This window comes from Dipodomys merriami, unplaced genomic scaffold (assembly GCF_024711535.1).
Source record: "Dipodomys merriami isolate MVZ:Mamm:240054 unplaced genomic scaffold, mDipMer1.0.p SCAF_24, whole genome shotgun sequence".
NCBI classification, from domain to species: domain Eukaryota; kingdom Metazoa; phylum Chordata; class Mammalia; order Rodentia; family Heteromyidae; genus Dipodomys; species Dipodomys merriami.
The window spans coordinates 7634937-7656623 of record NW_027203826.1 but is presented as its reverse complement, the minus strand read 5'-3'; the positions used below and the strand labels follow the sequence as shown (position 1 = coordinate 7656623).

The following is a 21687-nucleotide window of genomic DNA, read 5'->3' as shown; positions in this document are numbered from 1 at the left end:
AGTGCCTACTAGAGGACCTGTTTGCTATGTGATACTCAAAAGTGATATGTTAATACTTTGATTATACGTAAGTTCTTCAAAAAGATCAGGTATTTAAAAACCTCATGGTGCTGGGAAGGTGGCTCAGTGGTAGACTGTTTGCTTTGCATGCATGAGGCCCTGGGTTCGATTCCTCAGCATGACATAAGCAGAAAAAGCCAGATGTGGAGCTGTGGCTCAAATAGTTTTGTGCTGAAGAACTGAGGGACAGCACCCAGGCCCAGAGTTCAGGCCCCATGACCAAAAAAACCCCACAAAATTGTGACTTTAAAATGTTGGTAGTGTTCACTAAAAAAACAAGATTTTTAAAAAATTGTCCCAAAATAGTTAAATATTGACAGATCGGCCATTATAAAGTGTTAAAACTGTTCTGGAAGGAAACAACCGAAAAATTATCTTAGAATAATAAAAGATGTCATTCTGTTCTAAAGAACACTGTAAGCGATGGCATATCCCTTATATATTGCGATCTTATTGTATCAAAATAAATACTTGAAATAAAAGTACTGATTTTATACTCAGCATCGAATAAAAGTACTTATTTTATACTCATAACTTTTTTTTCTGATATTTCATTCAAAAGCAGATCTTCAAATAGTATTTCACAACGATCAGCAACTGTGTTCAATATATCTCTCTTCACTGCCTATAGAGAAAAAAGAAACAAAAACAAAGAAATAAATACTTCAGGTTTGCATTAATTAAATAAGAACACAATTATTTGATTATCTATATTATGTCTACTAAATATCTTACACATCACTCTATTTATTATGTCCCTTAAGTTAACAAGGCTAACACATTTATAGTGTAATGATTGACAAATTTGCTTAATCTCATCTAAATAGTAAATTAAAAACAAATCTAAACGAATCTTGCCAGCATTCCATGTGTTTTTATTACATAACTACCAATCATACTTTTTCAACTTGTAAACTGTAGAACACTATCTAATATCTAGTAACTCTTTTTTTTTTTTTTTTTTTGCCCAGGCTGACCTGGACCACCATCCTCCTGTTTATGGTTCCTGCCACAGTTGAGATGACAGACATATACCAGCATGCTCAAACTTTCCTTTTGAAATGAGGTCTTGTATACGTTTTTGCCTGGACTTACCTGGAATCATAATCCTCAAAATATCAGATTCTCACACAGATAGGATGATAAACGCATTCTACCACACCCAGCTATTGGTTGAAATGACATTTTGTAAACTTTCTGCCTGAGCTAGCCTCAAATTGTGATCCACCTGTTTTCTGTCTCCTGAGTACCTAGAATTGCAGGCACAAGCCACAAGTAGCCAGTTTATAAATATTTTCTTTTTTAAGATGGGCTGGTAAGGTGGCTCAGACATCCTGGATTCGATTCCTCAGCACTACATTAACAGAAAAAGCAGGAAGTGGCGTCGTGGCTCAAGCGGTAGAGCACTAGCCTTGGGCTGAAGAGCTGAGGGACAGAGCCCAGGCCCAGAGTTCAAGCCCCAGGACTGACAAAAATAAAATAAATACATAAATAAATAAATTGAGCTTTCTAAATGGACTTGGTAAAATGAAACCCCCTTAAACAACTAAATGATGTCAATAAAAAATATATTCAGTTTTCCCAACAGTAAGCATTTTAAACATGCTAATATGATTCAAGTATGGAGTATTTCCTAAACCTCTAGCATTATAAAGATGAATAAGTAAATGGTGTGTATGTGGAAATCTTAGAATCAATTACATAGTATATTTTATTGTCTAGCTGTTTGGGTCTTCATCAACTAAAATTTTAGGATTTTGAGTAGCTATGCTGACCTGCTTTCACTTTTCATATGCCAACAACACTCCTTCCATACCTGTACAGCATCTTTCACTTTGGGCCTGTTGCTGTGAATGTACGCTCTGCATTTTACAGCACCCTTAAGGTTTATAGAACCACTGCATGTCTGGACTGTGGCTGTGGATCTGTGGTCTGAATTCAAGAGCTGAAAGATAAACTTCGTTTCAGTCTTGACAACCAACAATAATTAACTATATGGCATTAAAACATTACATAAATCATGTTTAGGAGATGGAAATTTTTAAAAATAACATTTTAACCACTTGGGTATCACAGCTGCTGAGATGAAAGGAAATTTTTACTAAGTCAAGACTATTTTAAATAGTCTCCATAAATTATTTAAAAACCTTAATATTTCTCTTTAAGAGTTATATTTTATAACCATTTTGAATGTAAGTTGAAATCACGCCTAACTACATATAAATATGTTTTTATTAACAAAGACATCCAAAGTATCAATCTGCAAAATATTCACTAAGAAATGCATTATTTACTGATTAGTCTGGTAAGCAGTGTGAAGATAAAAAATGCAGAGACATTAGTTGTGCTGATAGCTTTAGTATGGTCTTGTTTGTGATCATTTGGGTAAATGCACAAGAGTGGGATTGCTGGGTCATAAGGGAGTTCTATGTGGAGTCTTTTGAGGAACCTCCATACTGCTTTCCAAAGTGGTGAACAATTTTACACTCCCACCAACAATGCAGTAGGGTTCCCTTCTGGCCACATCCCCTCCAGCATCTGTTGTTATTAGAGTTCTTTATTATAGTCATTCTAACTGGGGTGAGGTGGAATGTTTAAATAGGGATACAGGTTGATCCATTGTAACAATGAGATGTACAAGACACTATGTTAAAACCAACTTTACAATTTAGGTGTGGGGGAGTGTAGTTGTGGAGGTGGGAGGGAATTGATGGTAAGAGAAAAACAAAGGAGGCAACAATGCTTGATAAGAAATGTACTCATTACCTTGCTCATGTAACTGTTAACCCCTCTGTACAGTATTTTCACAATTTAAAAAAACTTATTAAAAATGCAGAGAAACATAGTATAGTAGGAGATACCAAGTGTCTATGAGAACTACACAAAAGGGGCTGGGAAGGTGGTTCAGTAGTAGAGTGCTTGCCTTGCATGCATGAGGTCCTGGATTTGATTCCTCACCACCACATAAGCAGAAAAAGCTGGAAGTGGTGCTATGGTTCAAGTGGTTGAGCTGAAGAGCTGAGGGACAGCGCCCAGACCCACAGTTCAGGCCCCATGGCCAAAAACACACAAAAAAAGAACTACACAAAATAAGTATACCAAGTAGGACATGATAAATATGGTAAAATTATAATCAATGTATACCCTCCCATTTATTTATATACTTTCAATACACAACTTCCACATGCTAAATGTAATGCTATGGTTTGTTTCCATAAAAATAGAATGTCAACTATGAGTGTGACCACAAAATATTAATGATTTTAAACTGATTAAATGGTTGTTATTTTCATAACACAGTTCCATCATTAGTGTAAGGAGTACTCACTCCTGCTTGGTTTTCAGATGTTTTACATTTTAACCTCACCATACTAATATGTACCAAAACAGAGAGAGCATGGAAATGTTACAAAGTCCCTTATTGACAGCCTATAATCGCAAGGAATATAAAAAGCATGATTAATAAAACTGGTCAGGATGGGAAGGGATGGGAAGGGGAAACAAAGGAGGAGGCTACAATGCTTGATAAGAAATGTACTCATTATCTTGCCCATGTAACTGTAACCCCTCTGTACAGTATTTCCACAATAAAAAAAAGGATTATACCTAGGAGAAAAAGTCAACAGTAATATTTGAAAAAAAAACTGGTCATGATAAGAAGATAATTTATATTTCAAGTATACTTGAAATAAATCAATAAATAAGTGTTTTTGCTTGGGAGAATAAAACAAAAGTAATATAACTTGAGAGAAGTGTTATATGCTTATAAACTCAAGAAGAAACCAAAAAAATGATAATACAAAAATATGAGTAAACAATTACTGAAAAGAGCATTAATAATCAATGTCTAATACAGTTCAAGCAAAAATTAGTTGTTTTTAAGAATTCAAATTTAACTATGGCTAAGGTCTTGTTAGTAAAAAAATCTGCCACAGTTCATATAATTTTACAGGTCTATGGTCCATTAAAAACTGTTCATCATCAAATGAAACAGTAAGGTGACAATGTTGATACTGTTTTTTGGAAGAGCGATATGTCACTGGTACAGTTCACTGGTATACCAATAAAGTATGTGGGAGATGGAGCTAGGATTACAGACATAAACTACCATGGCTACTTCACTTTATTTTAAAATACCTTCCGCATTTCTATTTCTATGGCTCCTCTTACCTTTAACTAATTTTATTTATATATGTTTTATACTGTAAAGATTTATCTTTTTATTTTATCATGTTCTTTCCCTTATTTTTTTCCTCTTAACTCTGCTTTTCCTTCTTTTCTCTGATCTATGAAGCCCCTCCTTTATTTTATTCATTTATTTTTATTATATTAATTTTTAATTACATATATTATTCTATATTATTTTTGCTATCTTCTTTTCTAAGATTATTGCTGATACAGTAGTTGGCTTTATTTTAATTGCATTTCTGTATCTAGTTTGTCCTGGTAGTGATGTTTATTTTATCCCCTCTGAGAGGTACTAGAGATTGATATATCAAAAAGCTGCTCACTAGAAAGGAGGCCTCCAAATTAAATTGGAAGAGATGTTCAGTTTTATTAAAGTTGTTTAATATCTTTAGTCATAAAGAAATTGTAAGGCAATACTATATTGAGATTCAATCTCACTACAGTTAGAATTACTATCAAGAAAACAACAAATTCTGTCAAGGATGCAGGAAAAGGGAACTCTCATTTACTGTTAGTGAGGGTGTGAATCAATGCAGCCACTAAAAAAATCAGAAGGGAGGCCCATATAAAGTTAAAATAGAAATAGCCAGTGATCCACGTATACCACTTCTGAGTACATATGTGAGAGAATCTTTTATCAGTATACAATATAGTTACCTAAAGACTGATTGTAGAACTAGTCACAATAGCAAAGTTATGAAGTCAGTCTAGATATCATCAATGATGAATGGATTAAGAACACCACACAAATATACATACTACATCATACATACATACATACACATACACACACTTTTATTCAGCCACATCAAAATTATGTCAACTGCAGAAAATAGATGGAAGTAGAGTTCATCATATTAAACAAAATAAGCCAGATCCACAAAGACAAAAATCACGTTTTTTTTCTCACATGTGGAATCTATGTAAAATAATAAACAAAAAAAGTAAAAGAAAATTATTTAGGAAGATAAAGGGGACCATGGGAGAGGGGCAGACATTGTAAGAGAAGAGAATATCATATACCAAAGGACAACTTATGCATACATGAAATAACAAATACATTTATAAAGCCCTTTAATCTATTAAAACTAGTATACATTGATATATTAAAACTAGTATACATTGATAAAAAACTTAAAAATTAGGGGAAACATAAATAAAATAATGTTTCTTGGGAGTACCGTTCATGTAACTGGAAATTTTATACAGTTTCTTATATCTGTAAATTTTTCTTTACTCTGAAATGCAAAAACAATTTCACTATCACTATGTTAAAAATAACACATTTTAAATAAGTAGTATTTAAAATACTTACCAAATGTGTTAGTACTCGAACATCAAGAGAATGACTGGTTACTTGAGTATTTCCTCTAGATTTTTTCTAAAAAAGAAAACCACAATAGTTGTAAGAAAACTATTCTACATATAGTAAATAACTGAGAGAAAAAAAGCAATCTTATTTCTTGTTTGCACTTACCTTTTTATACAAACATATTACTTAATACATTTTGTTTCAATCAAAATTAAGTATGAAGTTTATAATATGAAGACTAAATTAAAATGACACACCCTAATGCAGGTTTTATGATTCTAACTACATCAGAATATCAATTAGTACATGAAACCAGTTTTCATGATGGCCAGTACAAAAGATAAATCTAAGCACAAATTATTTCATAAGAAGGTAATTTTTCTTTTACTCACCTGTCCTTCTAATAGATCACAATCTCCATCTTTAACTTTTCCATTAATTAAATAAACACCATTTTCTATTTGCTTGGCCCACCGTGTAAGTCCATTCTTAAAAGAAACATAACATGGAAATCTTTCAGATATAATTTCATCTCCAACTCTCTAAGCTCAATTTTTTTCTACTTAATACATCGAAAATTTAAAAAGCCTTAAATCTCAGTTTTGAAGTATTTAAATCTACTCAAAGAGTCATAATTAAAAAAAAACCTATACCCTAATCATTTGGTACCTTATTCACATAATAATTTTTCCAATCACTGTCCTAAGTTAACATATATATCACAGATCAGTTTTATTAGCTACATGAATTTTATCATATAACAAAATTTAATCATGTCCATTATTGTTCAAAGTATGGGAAGAAAAAAATGAGCCTCAAACAAATAATATAAAGCAGCATTAAAGAGGAAAAATAAGTAACATCATTTGCCTTCTTCAATTTGGAAAAATAATTGAAAAAATGAAATAAACTTTACAGAAATATAAATGACTTGAAAAAGAAGACAAAACCAATAAGTATCAAGAGAAAGTATAAGAGTTAAACAATATAGCTACATTTTACATAGGTTAATTAACAAATGTTAATTAAGCATCTATGTGCTAAATATACTACTATAACTTGACACTCCTAATCTGGTTGGAATAATTTGTTAACTACTCAGATATAACACAATCATTCTAAATGTAGTACAATTATGAGGATATGAAATGACTGTCAGAACCAGGCAGCAGATTGTCAAGCAAATAAGCACTGTTACCACTGTTACCACTCTGATACCTTTGTATTTTTCTCCAGAGTATAGGTGACAGAAGTAGTAGAAAGTGGGATATGAATGTTAATGTTAACAGTACACTCTAGGGAAAGCCATGAGGTGGACAGTCCATTCTGATACTTCCAATCTGCTGGTCTCGGTGAACACTTAAGCAAGGGATAAAACAGAAAAACAGACGATATAGTTTAGATAAAATATATGCATTGATGAAACATCATGGAAGCATACAATCTAACAACTAGCATAAACTAATATCCAAAGTATTTGGTCGTATTTCTTGATCAAAGGGTAAACTAAGTAGAGAAGAAAGCATACATTAAATTCAGTACTATGTCATCCCCCAAAGGACAGGTAGGAAAAGGACAGAAAGTTCTGGGTTTAGAATATGAAAACTCCTCTACACCTCATGCATTTACTGATCTCCTCTATAGTGACAATTCTAAAAATTCTGATTTGTAGCAAGTAAATATATTCTAGTAGGTGTCAGATGTTCTCCTTTTTTTGTCCCTGCTTGTTAACAAAACTTAAAAGTTACTATTTTTTCATCTTAACACAATGATGATCTGGATTCTGCTGAATACAGGTAGCTTTTTGACTAGGCATGCTAGTTACAAAGACATTTTCAGTCACTTTTATAATCACCTTCTTTATTTTTTAATTTTTTTTTTTTTGAGTCTGGTTGTGGGGCCTGAACTCTGGGCCTGGGCGTTGTCCCTCAGCATTTCAGCTCAAGGCTAGCGCTCTACCACTTGAGCCATAGCGCCACTTCAGGCTTTTTTCTTTTTGCTTATGTGGTACTGAGGAATTGAACCCAGGGCCTCATGCATGCAAGGCAAGCACTCTACCACTGAGCCACCTTCCCAGCTCCGTATAATCACCTTCTTAAATGTAAGATTAAATATGTAAGTTAGCAAAAATATTTTAACAACTAAAATTTTTTCCTTAACTGTAATAAAATTACTCATACTCTGAAAAAAAAGTGATTGTAGATAGCAATAAGGAATTATAGCACTGAAAACTTTTCAAACTAAATATAAAGGAGAATTTTTTAATGTTTGCAAAACAAAAATCTTTTTTTTTTTTTTTACTTTCTTTTTTTTTTTTTTTTTAAATTGTATTTTATTTTATTTGAGAACATACTGTACAGAGGGGCTACAATTACATGAGCAGGATAATGCATACATTTCTTACCAAGCATTGCAGCCTCCTCCTTTGGCAGAACAAAAATCTTTAAACATTTCTAAGAATAAAAATCAATTCTTCTTACCTTTGGATCATGGACATCGTAAGTTCGACATGATATTCTTTACTAATTAAGGATATAAATGAACAAAAAAGAACTAATTCTTGATAGTTAACAAAATACACACCACCAAAAAATAAATAGTACCTGCATCCAAGAATTTTTACACATCACAATACGTTATATAGCTAAAGATGTATATGTAAATGTATAGGTATGTTTATGTATACATACATATAAACTGTTCAGAATATAGTAATCCTGGTATTCTAAAACACCAGGATTTCTCAACATTATTAATTAAAATAGAGTGGAAGCATTTGTAATATTTCCCTCAAACATGACTTGTAAAGCAAAAAGAGTGCTGGTTTGGATGGGATCAAGCATTAGAATATCTATTAGGTTGAAAACTCATATGCAACTTCCCAGGTAGATAACAAGTAAATAAAAAGCTCATTTTCACTAAGACTCGTTATTTTGTCTCCAAGGAGTCCTAATTTATTGGGCCCTTGGAGTGCTACTCCTTTAGTGAGGGTGCTTCTTGCTTGGGAGTTCTTCCCTGGTACATTAAAGAGGAAACACTCTAAGGAGGTCTTGTAATTGGTTTTTAGATTTACTCAATCCTGGCCAAAGTCATAGGGATTTCAAAGAGGTCTATACTGTCCAGCTTAGTGCATCTATGCTTTGAACTGCACATTTTATCTTTAAGGAATAAAGGTAATGTTTTTACTAAAATAAAACCATTAAAGCTGGGCCAGTGGCTCATGCCTGTAATCCTAACTACTCAGGAGGCTGAGATCTAAGGATTGTAGTTCAAAGCCAGCCTGGGTAGGAAACTCCATGAGCTTCTTATCTCCAATAAACTACTCAAAAAAGTTCCAAGTGGCGGTGTGGCTCAAGTTAGTAGAGCACTCCCCTTGAGCAAAAGAATCTCAGGGACAGTGCCTAGGACCAGAGTTCAGCCCCAGGACCAGCAAAAAACAAAACAAAACAAAAAAAACATTAGTCTGACTGTCCGTAGGCATGTAGATCTCCTTACAAGGCTTACTAAGGTCTGTAGAGATGACTGGCAAAGAACTTAATCCTCAGTCCTTACTATTTCAAACTCTTCAAATATTATTACTATTATTATTATTGACAGGCCTAATAAAAATTATATATTATTTACAAAAACAAAAAGAAGACTGTAATTTTTTATTTTTTTTAAAAAAGGGGATTATTTAAGCTAGGTGCTAGTAGTTAATGCCAATAATCCTAACTACTCAGCGAACTGAGGTCCAGATGATTATGATCCAAGACCAGCCTGAGTAGAAAAATCCATTAGACTCTAAAATAAAAGCAAAAAGGTAGTTGGAGTTGGCTCAAATGGTAGAGTACCGCCAAGAAACTCAAGGCTCTGAGTTTGAAATGAAAAACTGAAGACATTAATAAATGTTTAAGAAAATACTGTGAACAAGTCGTTTAAATAGGGATACAGGTGGACCCATTGCAACAATGAGAAGTACAAGTTGTTATGTCGAAAACGAACTTTACAACTTTGGGGGGGGCGGGGAGAACTGGGTGGGGGGGCAGGGGAAGGATGGGAAGGGATGGGAAGGGGAAACAAAGAAGGAGGCTACAATGCTTGATAAGAAATGTACTCATTATCTTGCCCATGTAATTGTAACCCCTCTAATACAGTATTTTCACAATAAAAACAAATAAAAATTTAAAAAAAGAAAATATTGTGAACATTGTTTTGGTGCCTTATATTTGTAATTATAAACACTTAAGTAAAGGATACTTTTTTGTAGAAGAGCAAAGATGAACTAGCACCCGTTCTGAGACTTCCTCCTCGGTGAAACTCCATAATCTTTTTCTATTCATAGACTTTACCATAGCAAATATTATCTGAAAGGCAGAAAAACAAAACACACATTAATTTGATGCAAAATGAAATTAGTGGAAAAGACAATTACAATGTCCCTAAGGCTTCACTTAGCTTTAACATTCCATGTCTACTATTGAGTTTTACTTCCTTCAAATCTAAGAGAATTGATATATTAACCATTTTGGATTCTTTTTTTGCGGGGGGGGGGGGGGGAGGGGGGAAGCACTAGCACTATTTCTTAGTTTTTTCACTCAAGGCTAGCACACTATTTGAGCCACAGCTCCACTTCTGGCTTTGGTGGCTAAATAGAGATGAGTTTCACAGACTTTCCTGCCCAACCTAGCTTTGATTCTTGAGCCTCAGATATCAGGCTCCTACGCAGCTAGGATTATAGGAATAAGCCACTGGCATTCAGCTTCTTTGGGGAGGGGGAGCAGAGGGGCTTGAATTCAGTACCTGGGTACTATCTTTTACCTTTTCTTTTTCACTCAAGAGTGGGCTACTAAAAATAAATAAATAAATAAATAAAAAAGGAAAAAAAAAAGAGTGGGCTACAACTAGCAGGCACTGGTGGCTCACACCTGTAATCCTAGCTACTCAAGAGGCTGAGATCTGAGGAGCATGGTTCAAAGCCAGCCCAGGAAGGAAACTCCATGAGACTCATCTCCAATAAACAACTCAGAAAACTGTAAGTCAGAGTTCAAACCCCATGACCAACCAAAAAAAAAAAAAAAAAGATTGGGCTACAACTCCACTTTTTAATTTCAGTATAGTTTACTTTTAATAGGATTTACATTAAAATTGTGTTTAAAGTAAAAAATATAATTTTCATTAATGATTAACTGGACATGAAAAATTAATTTGGGGCAGCTAGAATTTACATGAAATGCGGAATAGAAATTTTCAGTTAGAAGATGAAATGTAACTACAAAACAGTGCAGCTTGTTCAATTAGCTGCTTTTTTTTTTTTTTTTTTTTTTTTGGTCCTATGGCTTGAATTCAGGGCTTGGGTACTGGTTTGTGCTCCACCACTTGAGCCACAGCTCCACTTCTGGCTTTTTGGTGGCTAATTGGAGATAAAGAGTCTCAAGGACAGGCCTCGAACCATGATCTTGAGATGTCAGTCTCCTGAGTACCTGAGAATATAGGTGTGAGCCACTAGCAACATTTCTTACTTAAATATCACAAAAGACTTAACATAATATATAAGGATGCACACACATAGAAAAGTCCATGTAATGTCATAAATTTGCATTAAGAAGTAAGCTAGACCCAGAGAAGTATTGGTTGCATGGATTCCCTCATTTGTGGTAGCTACCATGTGCCTGCAAACCTACAAGCAAACACACTGCATGGTTTAAAAAAAAAATACTCTGGTACATGATAAATTATACAGGTCTCTAGACATTCACACACGGTGAGACCAAAGGAGGATATTCTCAGGAGAGGTATACAAAGGCCCTACATATGTGCATCTAATTATATAAAATAATATTTATCAAATGAACTCCAAGAAATAGAAATAATTTTCTTTGTTGTTATTTTTATTTTCTTTGTTTTCTTTTTTGTCTTGTTCCTTTAGATCTGTTGTTGGGAGGGCCAGCAGGGACGCCGAAATGGAGGGACAAATGGTGAATAAATGCAGCAGTGGTACTCACTTAACACTATATTGAAAATGAACTATAAAATTTGTGGGTGGGAATGGGAGGGAAAAACTGGAAGAGAGTGAGGGAAGGGGAGACACTGTTCAAAAAAAAATGTACCCATCTGACATGTAACTGTAATTCTTCTGCACATCACCTTTATAATAATAAAAAATACATGAAAGAAAAAAGAATTCTAAAATACACACTTGATAAGGGTGGGGTGTCATAAACATGGTTCTAAGCTTCATAACACTAATGTGCAGAGAACTGTAATTTATTATCTAATTTGCATGATCCACAAACAAAAGAAACAATTGATCAGAAGACCTACAACTTTTTTGATTGATGCTGATATAAAAAGAAATTTCCCCTACTATTATTTTATATTATTTTACATAATGACCAAAATTCTTAACAGTAAACCTTATAGAAGGCATTAAGGAAGTTTTATACGATTATTTCTTAGAGTGTCTCTCAATATAGTAATTTGTTTTGTTGTTTTCATTTGTGGGGTTTTATTTAGAGCCTCTTGGTCCCTAGTCCTTTTGTTTTAAGTTAATTTTTCAATAGTGTCTCCTACTACCTTTGAGTTGGCCTCAGACTACGATCCTCCTATCATTAATTATCTCTCAAGTAGCATGCACCATAATAGGCAGCACCATTCTTTTCTGCTTTTAGTTTTCTTTTTCTTTTTTCTTTTTTTGGGGGGACACAAGCTTGCTATGCAGTTGAAACTAGCCTGGAATTTATGTGGTAGCTTCAAACTCATTATTGTCTTTTTATTCAAGTATGGATATTATAAGCATTCATTACCATGCCTGGCTGAGATGTAGCATTACTCATAATCTTAGAAACAAAAGCAAAAGGAAAAAAGATCTGACTGTATCCTTTGGCACTGAGTCAACATGTATTCCAATTAATAATGCAGCAAACACAAACTAATGTATAAACAATGCTATTAATACTAAATATCCATAGATTTGCATTATATTTCAAATGGTCAAAGATAACGTACAATGGTGAAAAAGATAAATGGAAAATGGAAAAGAGGGTGTGATACTAACAAGGAAGGGAGCATCTCCATTTTCTTTCCTTGCTCAGTTGGGCACAAAATCAGATACCTGATAAGAGAAGTTACAATACTGGAAGAATGAAGAGAATTTAGGCTTCTAAGTTCCACATAGTTTTAACTAATTCCCCTCCCCTGGGGACCTTGGTGGAGGGAGTGCTTCTGAAAAATATAAACTCCTCCTCTTTCTTGGAGCGTAAATACCTTTCCAAAGGCTTATGTGGATCTTGAGTACTAAAAGAGATGAAAATTGCCTGCAAACAGGTTTACACTCTAGGTTTGAATTTGTTTAAGAGCAAACATTTTTAGAAATTCATATTTAGTTTTAGACAACATCATCTAATTGTATAAAGAATTTCAAAAAAGTCATAAGAGACAGAAATAGGATATGTATTCTGACCAGGAATAAAAAATTAAGTAGCTATTTGTGTTTTAATTTCAAGATTTCTTTTTCCTTGGTGGGACTAGTGGTTTTGAACTTAGGATCTCATGCTCGTAGGCTGATATAATACCACTGAGCCAGATCTACAGCCCTGTTTATCACTGGTTATTCTTAGCATAGCATCTTGCTTGATTCCTACTTGGTCAAGCACCAAAGCCTTGATCACCTAGTATATGGTTCTTGTTGCCGCTAGGATCACAGAGTGTCTGTCAGCAGAGATAAGAGTCTCGTAGACTCATAGGACCAGGGCTGTCCTGGCACCACAATCCTCCCAAGCTCAGTCTCTCATGTAGCCTGAGATAACAAATGCACACTACTGTGCCCAGCTGACTGAGATGGGGTCATGGTAACTTTTCTGCTCAGATTGTTCTTGAATTTTAATTTCCTGTTCTTACCCTCCCAAGCAGCTTACAGAAGTTAGCCATTAGGGGAGTCCAGATAGAGTACTTTGTTTATTTAATTATTGAAACAGGGTCTTGACATATAGCAGAAGTGGGCCTGGAATTTGTTAGGCAGCCCAATCGGACCTCAAATTCACCATCACCCTGCCTCAGCCTCCCAAGCATTGGGATTACAGGTATATGCTACCACACCCACACAACTTCAGGATCTTCAGAAAAGCAAACAAAAAATAAGTTCATATTATAGCAAACACATAGTACTAAGTGTACTATCTAGCAGAAAACTGTATATAAAAGAAACCGTCAAACCACTGTAATTTAATAAGATTCAGAAATTCTCTTTGGAGTTAGAGCATAACTCAGAGATACAATGCTTGCCTAGTATGTGTAAAGACCTGTGATCCACCTTCAGAACCATCAAAAAAGCAAAAGACTATTTTTAAAACAAAAACTACTTTGAAATATATACCTTTCATTCCAAATGTTTCCATTTACCACATTCAAAGTACCCATGTGATTGGATAAAAAAAAATAAATGTGCCTAGTATATGTATATAATTAATTTAAAATATTGGGTATTTTTAATTGCTATTTAACTTATTATATAATTTTGATCTTACTAGGAATTTTTTGGTATCTCAGACTTACTCTGCGCAGAGCATTTTGAAAATCATTTGCCAGTTCTAAAGTTGTAATAATAAATACTCCAAGAACTAAAAGTCCTCCAGGCAGCATTCTAGATACCTAAAAGTAAAAACAATGTATTAGCTACCATAAGCATGTGCAGTCTTTTCTATTTGACAAAATACACATTAAACCAACAAATACTTACCCAATACCAACTACACATACAGCATTGATACAAGTATAGTTGAAAATCTGGTCAAAATAATATCAAACATGATTATAGCTACTTCCTAATTTCAAGTGGATTTTGCTCTACCACCTATGGAATTCTTGATTTTTTTATAATGACATACTACTCTACTCTCACAAACATGTACTCTTAGGGGCAGACACAAAGGCTCAATGGTTCTGTACATATGATCATATAATATTGAAATGAAAAGAAAAACAAGTACATATACATAGAAACATGTATAGATACAAACATACACAGCTGACACTTCTTATTTGAGTCATGCCTCTGATTTTTTTGCTGATTAATTGGAAGATAAGAGTTTTTTGGACTTTTGTTTGTTCACAGTGCTACAAATCACATCCAAAGCCTTGGGGATGCTAACCAAATGTTCACCTGACCTTGAGTTTTTTGAGACAGGGTCTCAGTATATAGTTTAAGTTGGCCTTAAACTCTAAATCTACCTGCCTTAGCCTCCAAGTGCTGGGATTACAGGAGTGTGCCACAATGCCCTGCTCAATTCTGCTTTTTTAATTAGCTAATAATAACTAAAAAGTTTTTTTAAATTTAAAAAGCAAATAAAAAATATAAAATTTTACCTTTATTTAATCTCATGTGTTTTATTGGATGCCAAGATTTATTCAATAAACACTTTTTCTGGGAGGAATCAGTCATGGGGCTTGAACTCTGGGCCTGGGCACTGTCTCTGAGCTCTTCAGCTCAAGAACGACTTGAGCCACAGCACCACTTCTGGTGGTAAATTGGAGATAAGAGTCTCACAGACTTTCCTGCCTGGGCTGGCTCTGAACCACAATTCTCAGATCTCAGGCTCCTGAGTAGCTAGGATTACAGGCGTGAGCTACTGGCGCCCAGCTTAATGAATACTTTTAGTTGAATTGGTTCATTCATTCCCTTTCACCATCCCTAAATCCATTTCACTGCCCTTAATGGTAATATTCTTCTCACAGACACCCATAATAAAACATTAGTAATCTTACTCTCTCCCTATATCTCCCTATCTCTCCCAATATCAATCCAGTTGGTTGCTAAATCTTCTGAATTTTAGTTCTTCTCTGAAACCATTTCACAACAAAAGTTCTAGCTCCAATTATCCATGTATTCACTTTTCTAACATTTTACAGTGCTACTATAAACCACAGAAATACTGTTTTAGGCACACAGGGTGCAGCCATAGATAATATACATGTGATTCATGCCTGTACAAAGTTCAGAATCTTAGTTCAGGCTCATGCCATCTTCTACATATTTGTTCTGTTTCTAGTCTCTTTATTCTCCAATCTACATTGTGTTATAGTATCAAAGTTATCTTCTAAATTACTAGAAAATCAATTACATTAGTGCCTTCAAGGATCTCTGAAAGTCTACCATATGAGTTGTCTATTAAATGCATTCCTTACAACTGCACTCAAAAGCCAAACACTGGCTCTTTCTACTCTTATGCTTTATATATTTTTCAGTAAAGCTCACGTTTCAGCTATATCTAATTACTTGTCCTTTTACTTTTATATCTTTGTCTCATTTATCCATAATACCTTTGATGTATTCAGAATGTCCTCTGATTTCTTCTATTGAAGAAGTCTTAATCACTCAAGTTTAGGGCCTTTTGTAAAGCTATCTGAATCCAACTGGCTATTTAAAATAAGTAGTCTGAAATCCTAGTCTAGTAAGTAAGATGAGAACAAAAATTTTTTTCTGTTAGTCAAATAAATACACACAGTTGTATTAAAAAGAACAGATTACCTGATTGGCATGTTCTGTGGCCCATTCTTCATCCAAATTATCCAACTTAGCTTTTGGATGTCTGGGGTTCTCATTATTTTCCTCTTTGGGTGGTGTTCTAGTGGCAAGAATCACATAATCCTTTTGTGAAGAACACTTCAAAACAAATTATAAAAGCTATTAGTGATATCTGATTGAAGAACCAGGTACCTTAGCTGTTAGGACACACACAAACTGAATAATATTTGTAGCACATAATTAATAGCCATATTGTTATGAACTCTCTATTCACAAAAATTAAACTGTCCTATATATTTCTTTCACATATTGCTTAACTTATATTAAATATTAACTTATTTCTTTGTATATCCCAAATACATATATCATAAAAGCAGTATATTATACAAGTAAATAAATTACATTAACAAAAATATAATATACTCAATTAACTTTCTAATTATTGTTATTTTCCAAATAATTTGCATGTTAGCTATTTAGCAAGTATAAAATCTCAGTAAAATAATAGATCTTTGTGAATGCTACTTTAATTGGAAAGGAAACTTTCTGATATGTCTGCAGAACAACAAGGAATTTGGAATAAATCAAAGTGATCCCAGAGTGTATGATTTTCAATTTTTACTATAGCTAGGTAAAAAAAGTTGTAATATATAAAGATAAACTTAGAAAACACAGGACAGCTCAGCTTCACTACAGTGAAAGGACCCTAAACATAAGGAAAATGAGACCGATGATGCAAGTTAGTGTGGTAATATCTACACATACAACCTGACACTCCCTGATGACCACTATTATCATCTTGGAATATAAATTAAGGACTAATTATTTTTTTGTTTTTTTTGTTTTTTTTTTTTGGGGGGGGGGGTCCAGTCGTGGGGCCTGAACTCTGGGCCTGGGCGCTGTCCCTCAGCTCTTCAGCTCAAGGCTAGCGCTCTACCAATTGAGCCACAGCGCCACTTCCAGCTTTTTTCTTTTTGCTTATGTGGTGCTGAGGAATTGAACCCAGTGCCTCATGCATGCAAGGCAAGCGCTCTACCACCGAGCCACCTTCCCAGCCCAAGGACTAATTATTTTTACAGAAGTACTTTCCAGAAAATTATAGTGAAATATACACAGCAAAAGCACATACTCCTGATTGAAGAGATTCTTGGAAAGGAAAGAAGAGAAGAGTGGAAGGAAGGGGAGGGGTGGGGAGGAGTGAGGAGGAAGGAAGATGATTTTGAAAGTAAGAAGATGAAAAATCTTGAGAAAAGTGAGTGCTGGAATCAGGGAAAGAAAAAAAAATCAAAGGAATGAAAAGATAGCCTAGAGCCTGATGGAGTAGCTGACAGTTATAATGAGGATCATGAGTATGTGTAGCTCATATTTCTAATGAGGATCTTTAGTTGGAAGCCACTTTCAGCTATGCAAAAAGTGCTGGTTAGCATGTAGACACTGGAAGACAGACTTAGATGAAAGACTGCAGTTTAACAGAGCTCTGAAACAACCTATATCCAAATTTAGAACAGGGTCTTAACCCTTAATCTTTTATCTCTACTGAACAAATCCTTCTCCAAGGCTCCTTTAAAATTTTTAAACAAAGAGAAGTAAAAACTCTTAGAATAAAAAAGATTCCACATTATATACTAAATAACCTAAATTTAAAAGAATTACAGGCCAGACACTGGTGGCTCATGCCTTAATCCTAGTAATTTAGATCTCAGGAAGCTGAGATTTGAGGATCATGGTTCAAAGACAGCCCAGGAAGAAAAGTCCCTGTGAGTGAGACTCTTGTCTCTTAACCACTTAAAAAGCAGAAGCAGTGCTGTGGCTCAAAGTGGGAGAGTGCTAGCCTTCAACAAAAAGAGCTCAGGGACAGAGCCCACCCCCTAAGTTCAAGCCCTTCAACCACCACGAATAACAGAGAGAGAGAGAGAGAGAGAGAGAGAGAGAGAGAGAGAGAGAGAGAGAGAGAGAGAGAGAATTATAGATCACTTTAAGAGAAACAGTCTGATTGTCCAATGAAAGGTCCTCTAGGGTATACTACCTGAGCGAACAATGTAAATATGCCCTTTCTTCTAAGAAATCTTATTTTCAAAAACTCTGAAAATGAATCTATCTGTCTGGGCTAGACTGATGTTAACTAAACTCATGAGAATGATGGAGAGAACTTAATTGTCACAAAGGTCTCATCTCATGATTTCTCTTACAATGTATTCCTTTTGTTTATTTACAGCAATGTAGATCAAACCCAGGACCTTGCACATGCTAGACAAGTGCTCATCAACAGAACTGCACCCCTAGCTTTGTGCTTTGTTTCTAAGTAGATAAGTCAGGTAATACGGACTTAATATAGGCCATAAAATTACAAGAGAAATAGCTTGGAATGTAAACAGAATCAGAAAAGGCAAGTTAACTATGAAATTTGAGATTCTAAGGCATCAAACACATTGAGAGCAGAAATAAAATTCTCAGCATAAGAGTTTATTTACTACTAGGCCTCAAAACCAAGCCCTCAGGGGCACTGCATACTGTCCTGTCCCTTCAGTGTCTGAATGGAAACAGCCAGATTGCTTATGTGACTTTATTGCTTTATTTTTTTGCTTTGTGCTGATGACCCATTCTTCCTTTTTTGATGATTAACACATTCTTCTTTCAATTATAATAAGTGTTGGCCTAATACCCAATTTTCATTCTATCCCTTTCCCTACTTCTCTAGTCAATATATTTTTTTAGATTTCAATAAAACAGGCATTATAACATATAATAAAAATATGACTATTGCTGCATTTTCTAAACTAAGACAAGGCACAGTAGAATGGGAATAGAATTATAAAAAGCTTCTTTTGTGAAGAAATAGACAACCAGGAATTAATAAGACTGGAAAGGAGTGAAAAATGTTTTGGAAAGAGGATAAAATGTTATAAGTCTGGTTAGTAAAATTCTAAATTTGAAGTTTGTATGAAAATTAATTCACAGTATCTAGAGACAATGCATGCTAACTTCAGCACACCTGGGCCAGATGTTTCTCAAAGATCTGCTATAGATTTACTATATACATCACATTCTTCCATACACCAATCTCAAGTTTTTATTAAATAGCATATTTAACTTTAACATGCAGTTTGTTTTACTCTATAGATATAGGGTAAAAAATACATACCTGTCCTATCAAAAGACCACAGACAAAAGCTTTTCCTTGGAGACTGATATTTGAAAGATACTGGCCAACAGTCTCTTCTACAATGTAGGTTCTTCCCATTATTGAGAGCAAATTCAATCTCCTAAATAACAGGATAAAAAATACATATTAAGAATATATTTTTCAATGTTCTTAGCATGAGGGTAGTAAAGAGAAAAGTAATACAATATGGATACTCCAAATCTTGTAGTCACTGCTTACTAACACGAACATTCTTTTATACAAAATTCCAATATAATTTCAGAATTGTTTCCAGGATTTGCTGTAAAAAACATCTACCTCCAGCCCATGTAATTGTAGCCCCTCTGTACAGAATGTTCTCAAATAAAATAAAATAAAATCTAAAAAAAAAAACAAAAACAAAAACAAAAAAAAAAACATCTACCAATCAACCAGAGTTGACAAGAGAGTCAAATAGATTTATCATATGGGGATAAAGGAGAGAAGACTAAACTGTTAGTCAATGCACATGATTTTTTACTTTGGAGCTGTTGATACTCCTTACTTGTATTCTCTCGCTAATCTTTTGGTGAGCCTCCATGTTCTCATTTCTAAAATAAAAAGGATGGATTTCTGAATATTAATTGGGAGGCAGATTCAAATCTGTTTACTCGTAAGCACTAACTGTAAAACTGTTATTTGCTAAAGACTATGCCAGATGGGATGGTAAAAGATGAATAACATTATTTTACCCTTAGGCAACTCATAATAAAAGTTACTTATTTAAGTAAAGAACAGGCAGGATAATGAAAATTACCCATACAGCTTATATCTTATATAGGTACTGCTCTAATTATTTTACTAAAGTAATACTTAATTCATCAAACTCTTAGGAGGTAGACTATTTCTATCATTCTCATTTCAAAGATCAAGGTATCAAAACCAAAAAAAGAGTCATTCAGGTCTGTAATAAAGCAAAACAAAAATCGAGTCAATGTCAAAGCTTTACTAGAGTGCTATATCTGATACCAATACACTAAACTTCCACTCACAAAACAGTTTTGCATTACTTTAAAACTAAAGTCCAGAAAATGGGTTATAGTTTGAAATACTACCCTACAGTTTCAAATAGTCTACTCAGTTTTGTCTCAAAATACACAGCCTCTTTTTAAACAAAGTACAATTCAAAGTGTGAATCAGATTCACATACTTTTATTATAAGGACTAAGTCTAAAACTACCTAGGTTATTAATGCTCTATAATGTTAAGGCCTTTCAACTTTTAATAATGCCTTAAGATGTGAATTTCTATTTAACTTCCTTCTACTTCACCATGATATTCTATCCCTTTTCCTTCTACTCTTTTTTTTTGCAAATTTTTTATTGTGATTAAGTGATTACATAATTTCACAAATTTCACAGTATTGTGGGATAGTGATCCTTAAAGTCACAAACACATTCCTTCTACTCTTATAACTGATTCTAACAAAAAATAGCAAGTGTATCCAAAGGACTGATATTTAAATTTCTAAATGTATCATATGCAAAGTATTAAAGTCATCTACTAGCCATATAATGTGTAAGAAATTGTATGCAAAAGGAAAATGAAATCTCTGGTCTATGAAAACTGGTTGAATATTAATCTTTTTTCAGTGCTCTTTAAAAGCTTTTTGCTGTTGTTGTTGGGGGTTTTGTACTTGGGGCCTGGGTGCTGTTCCCTGAGCCTCTTTGTGCTCAAGGCAAGAACTCTACCACTTGAGCCACAGAACCACTTCCAGTGGCTTCGAACAGTGATCCTCAGATCTCAGCCTCATGAGCTAGAATTACAGGAGTGAGCCACCGGCACCTGGCTTAAAAAGCTTTTAAATATAACCAATCAAAAAGGATACTACTAAAAATATTTATCTTCCCTTATAAAGTTGTACATTTCCTTAACTGTTGTAACTCAATCTCTGTGGTCTGTAGGTTCCTAAATAAAGATGAATGAATAAATGAATGAAAATGAATGAAAATATAGAGAAAGAGACAGAGACAGAGAGACGGGGAAGAGAGGAGAGAGCTAGAGAAAGAGAGTTGGGATATTTGTAGATCTGATCTCAAAACTTTTAATTTCAGGATTTTGAGTCTAAGTACAGAATATTACCATTTCCCAAATGATAAATCAATACTGCAATACTTCTGGCCCAAATGTTTTGCAATTCATAGATATAGACTGTCTCCTATTAAAATATAGCTGGTGGCTCACACAGAAAGCTGAGATGTGAGGATAGTGGTTTGAACCCAACCAGGGCAGGAAAAGTCTGTGTCTTATCTCCAATTAAACACACACACACACACACACACACACACACACACACACACACACACACACACACACACACACACACACACACACACACACACACACACACACACATACACACACACACACACACACACACACACCAGGGCAGGAAAAGTCTGTGTCTTATCTCCAATTACACACACACACACACACACGCAGGAA

At 34.3% G+C, this 21687-nt stretch overlaps 1 protein-coding gene across 3 annotated transcripts in view; it reads right to left on the bottom strand.

Annotated features, from left to right (window-relative positions):
• Positions 1 to 21687, bottom strand: part of Odr4 (odr-4 GPCR localization factor homolog) — a 35351-nt gene that overhangs the window by 12077 nt on the left and 1587 nt on the right. For 2 of the 3 annotated variants that reach the window (XM_070034243.1, XM_070034244.1), the window contains exons 2-11: positions 19204 to 19324; positions 16065 to 16199; positions 14093 to 14188; positions 9800 to 9906; positions 8041 to 8077; positions 6779 to 6919; positions 5953 to 6048; positions 5564 to 5629; positions 1877 to 2005; positions 597 to 685 (exon numbers count right to left, since the gene is read on the bottom strand). In XM_070034243.1, the coding sequence (XP_069890344.1) occupies positions 597 to 685; positions 1877 to 2005; positions 5564 to 5629; positions 5953 to 6048; positions 6779 to 6919; positions 8041 to 8077; positions 9800 to 9906; positions 14093 to 14188; positions 16065 to 16199; positions 19204 to 19302 (995 nt within the window). In that variant the 5' untranslated portion in view covers positions 19303 to 19324. Of the gene's footprint in view, positions 1 to 596; positions 686 to 1876; positions 2006 to 5563; positions 5630 to 5952; positions 6049 to 6778; positions 6920 to 8040; positions 8078 to 9799; positions 9907 to 14092; positions 14189 to 16064; positions 16200 to 19203; positions 19325 to 21687 lie in introns of those variants that run through there. The other variant, XM_070034245.1, reaches the window with a different exon arrangement.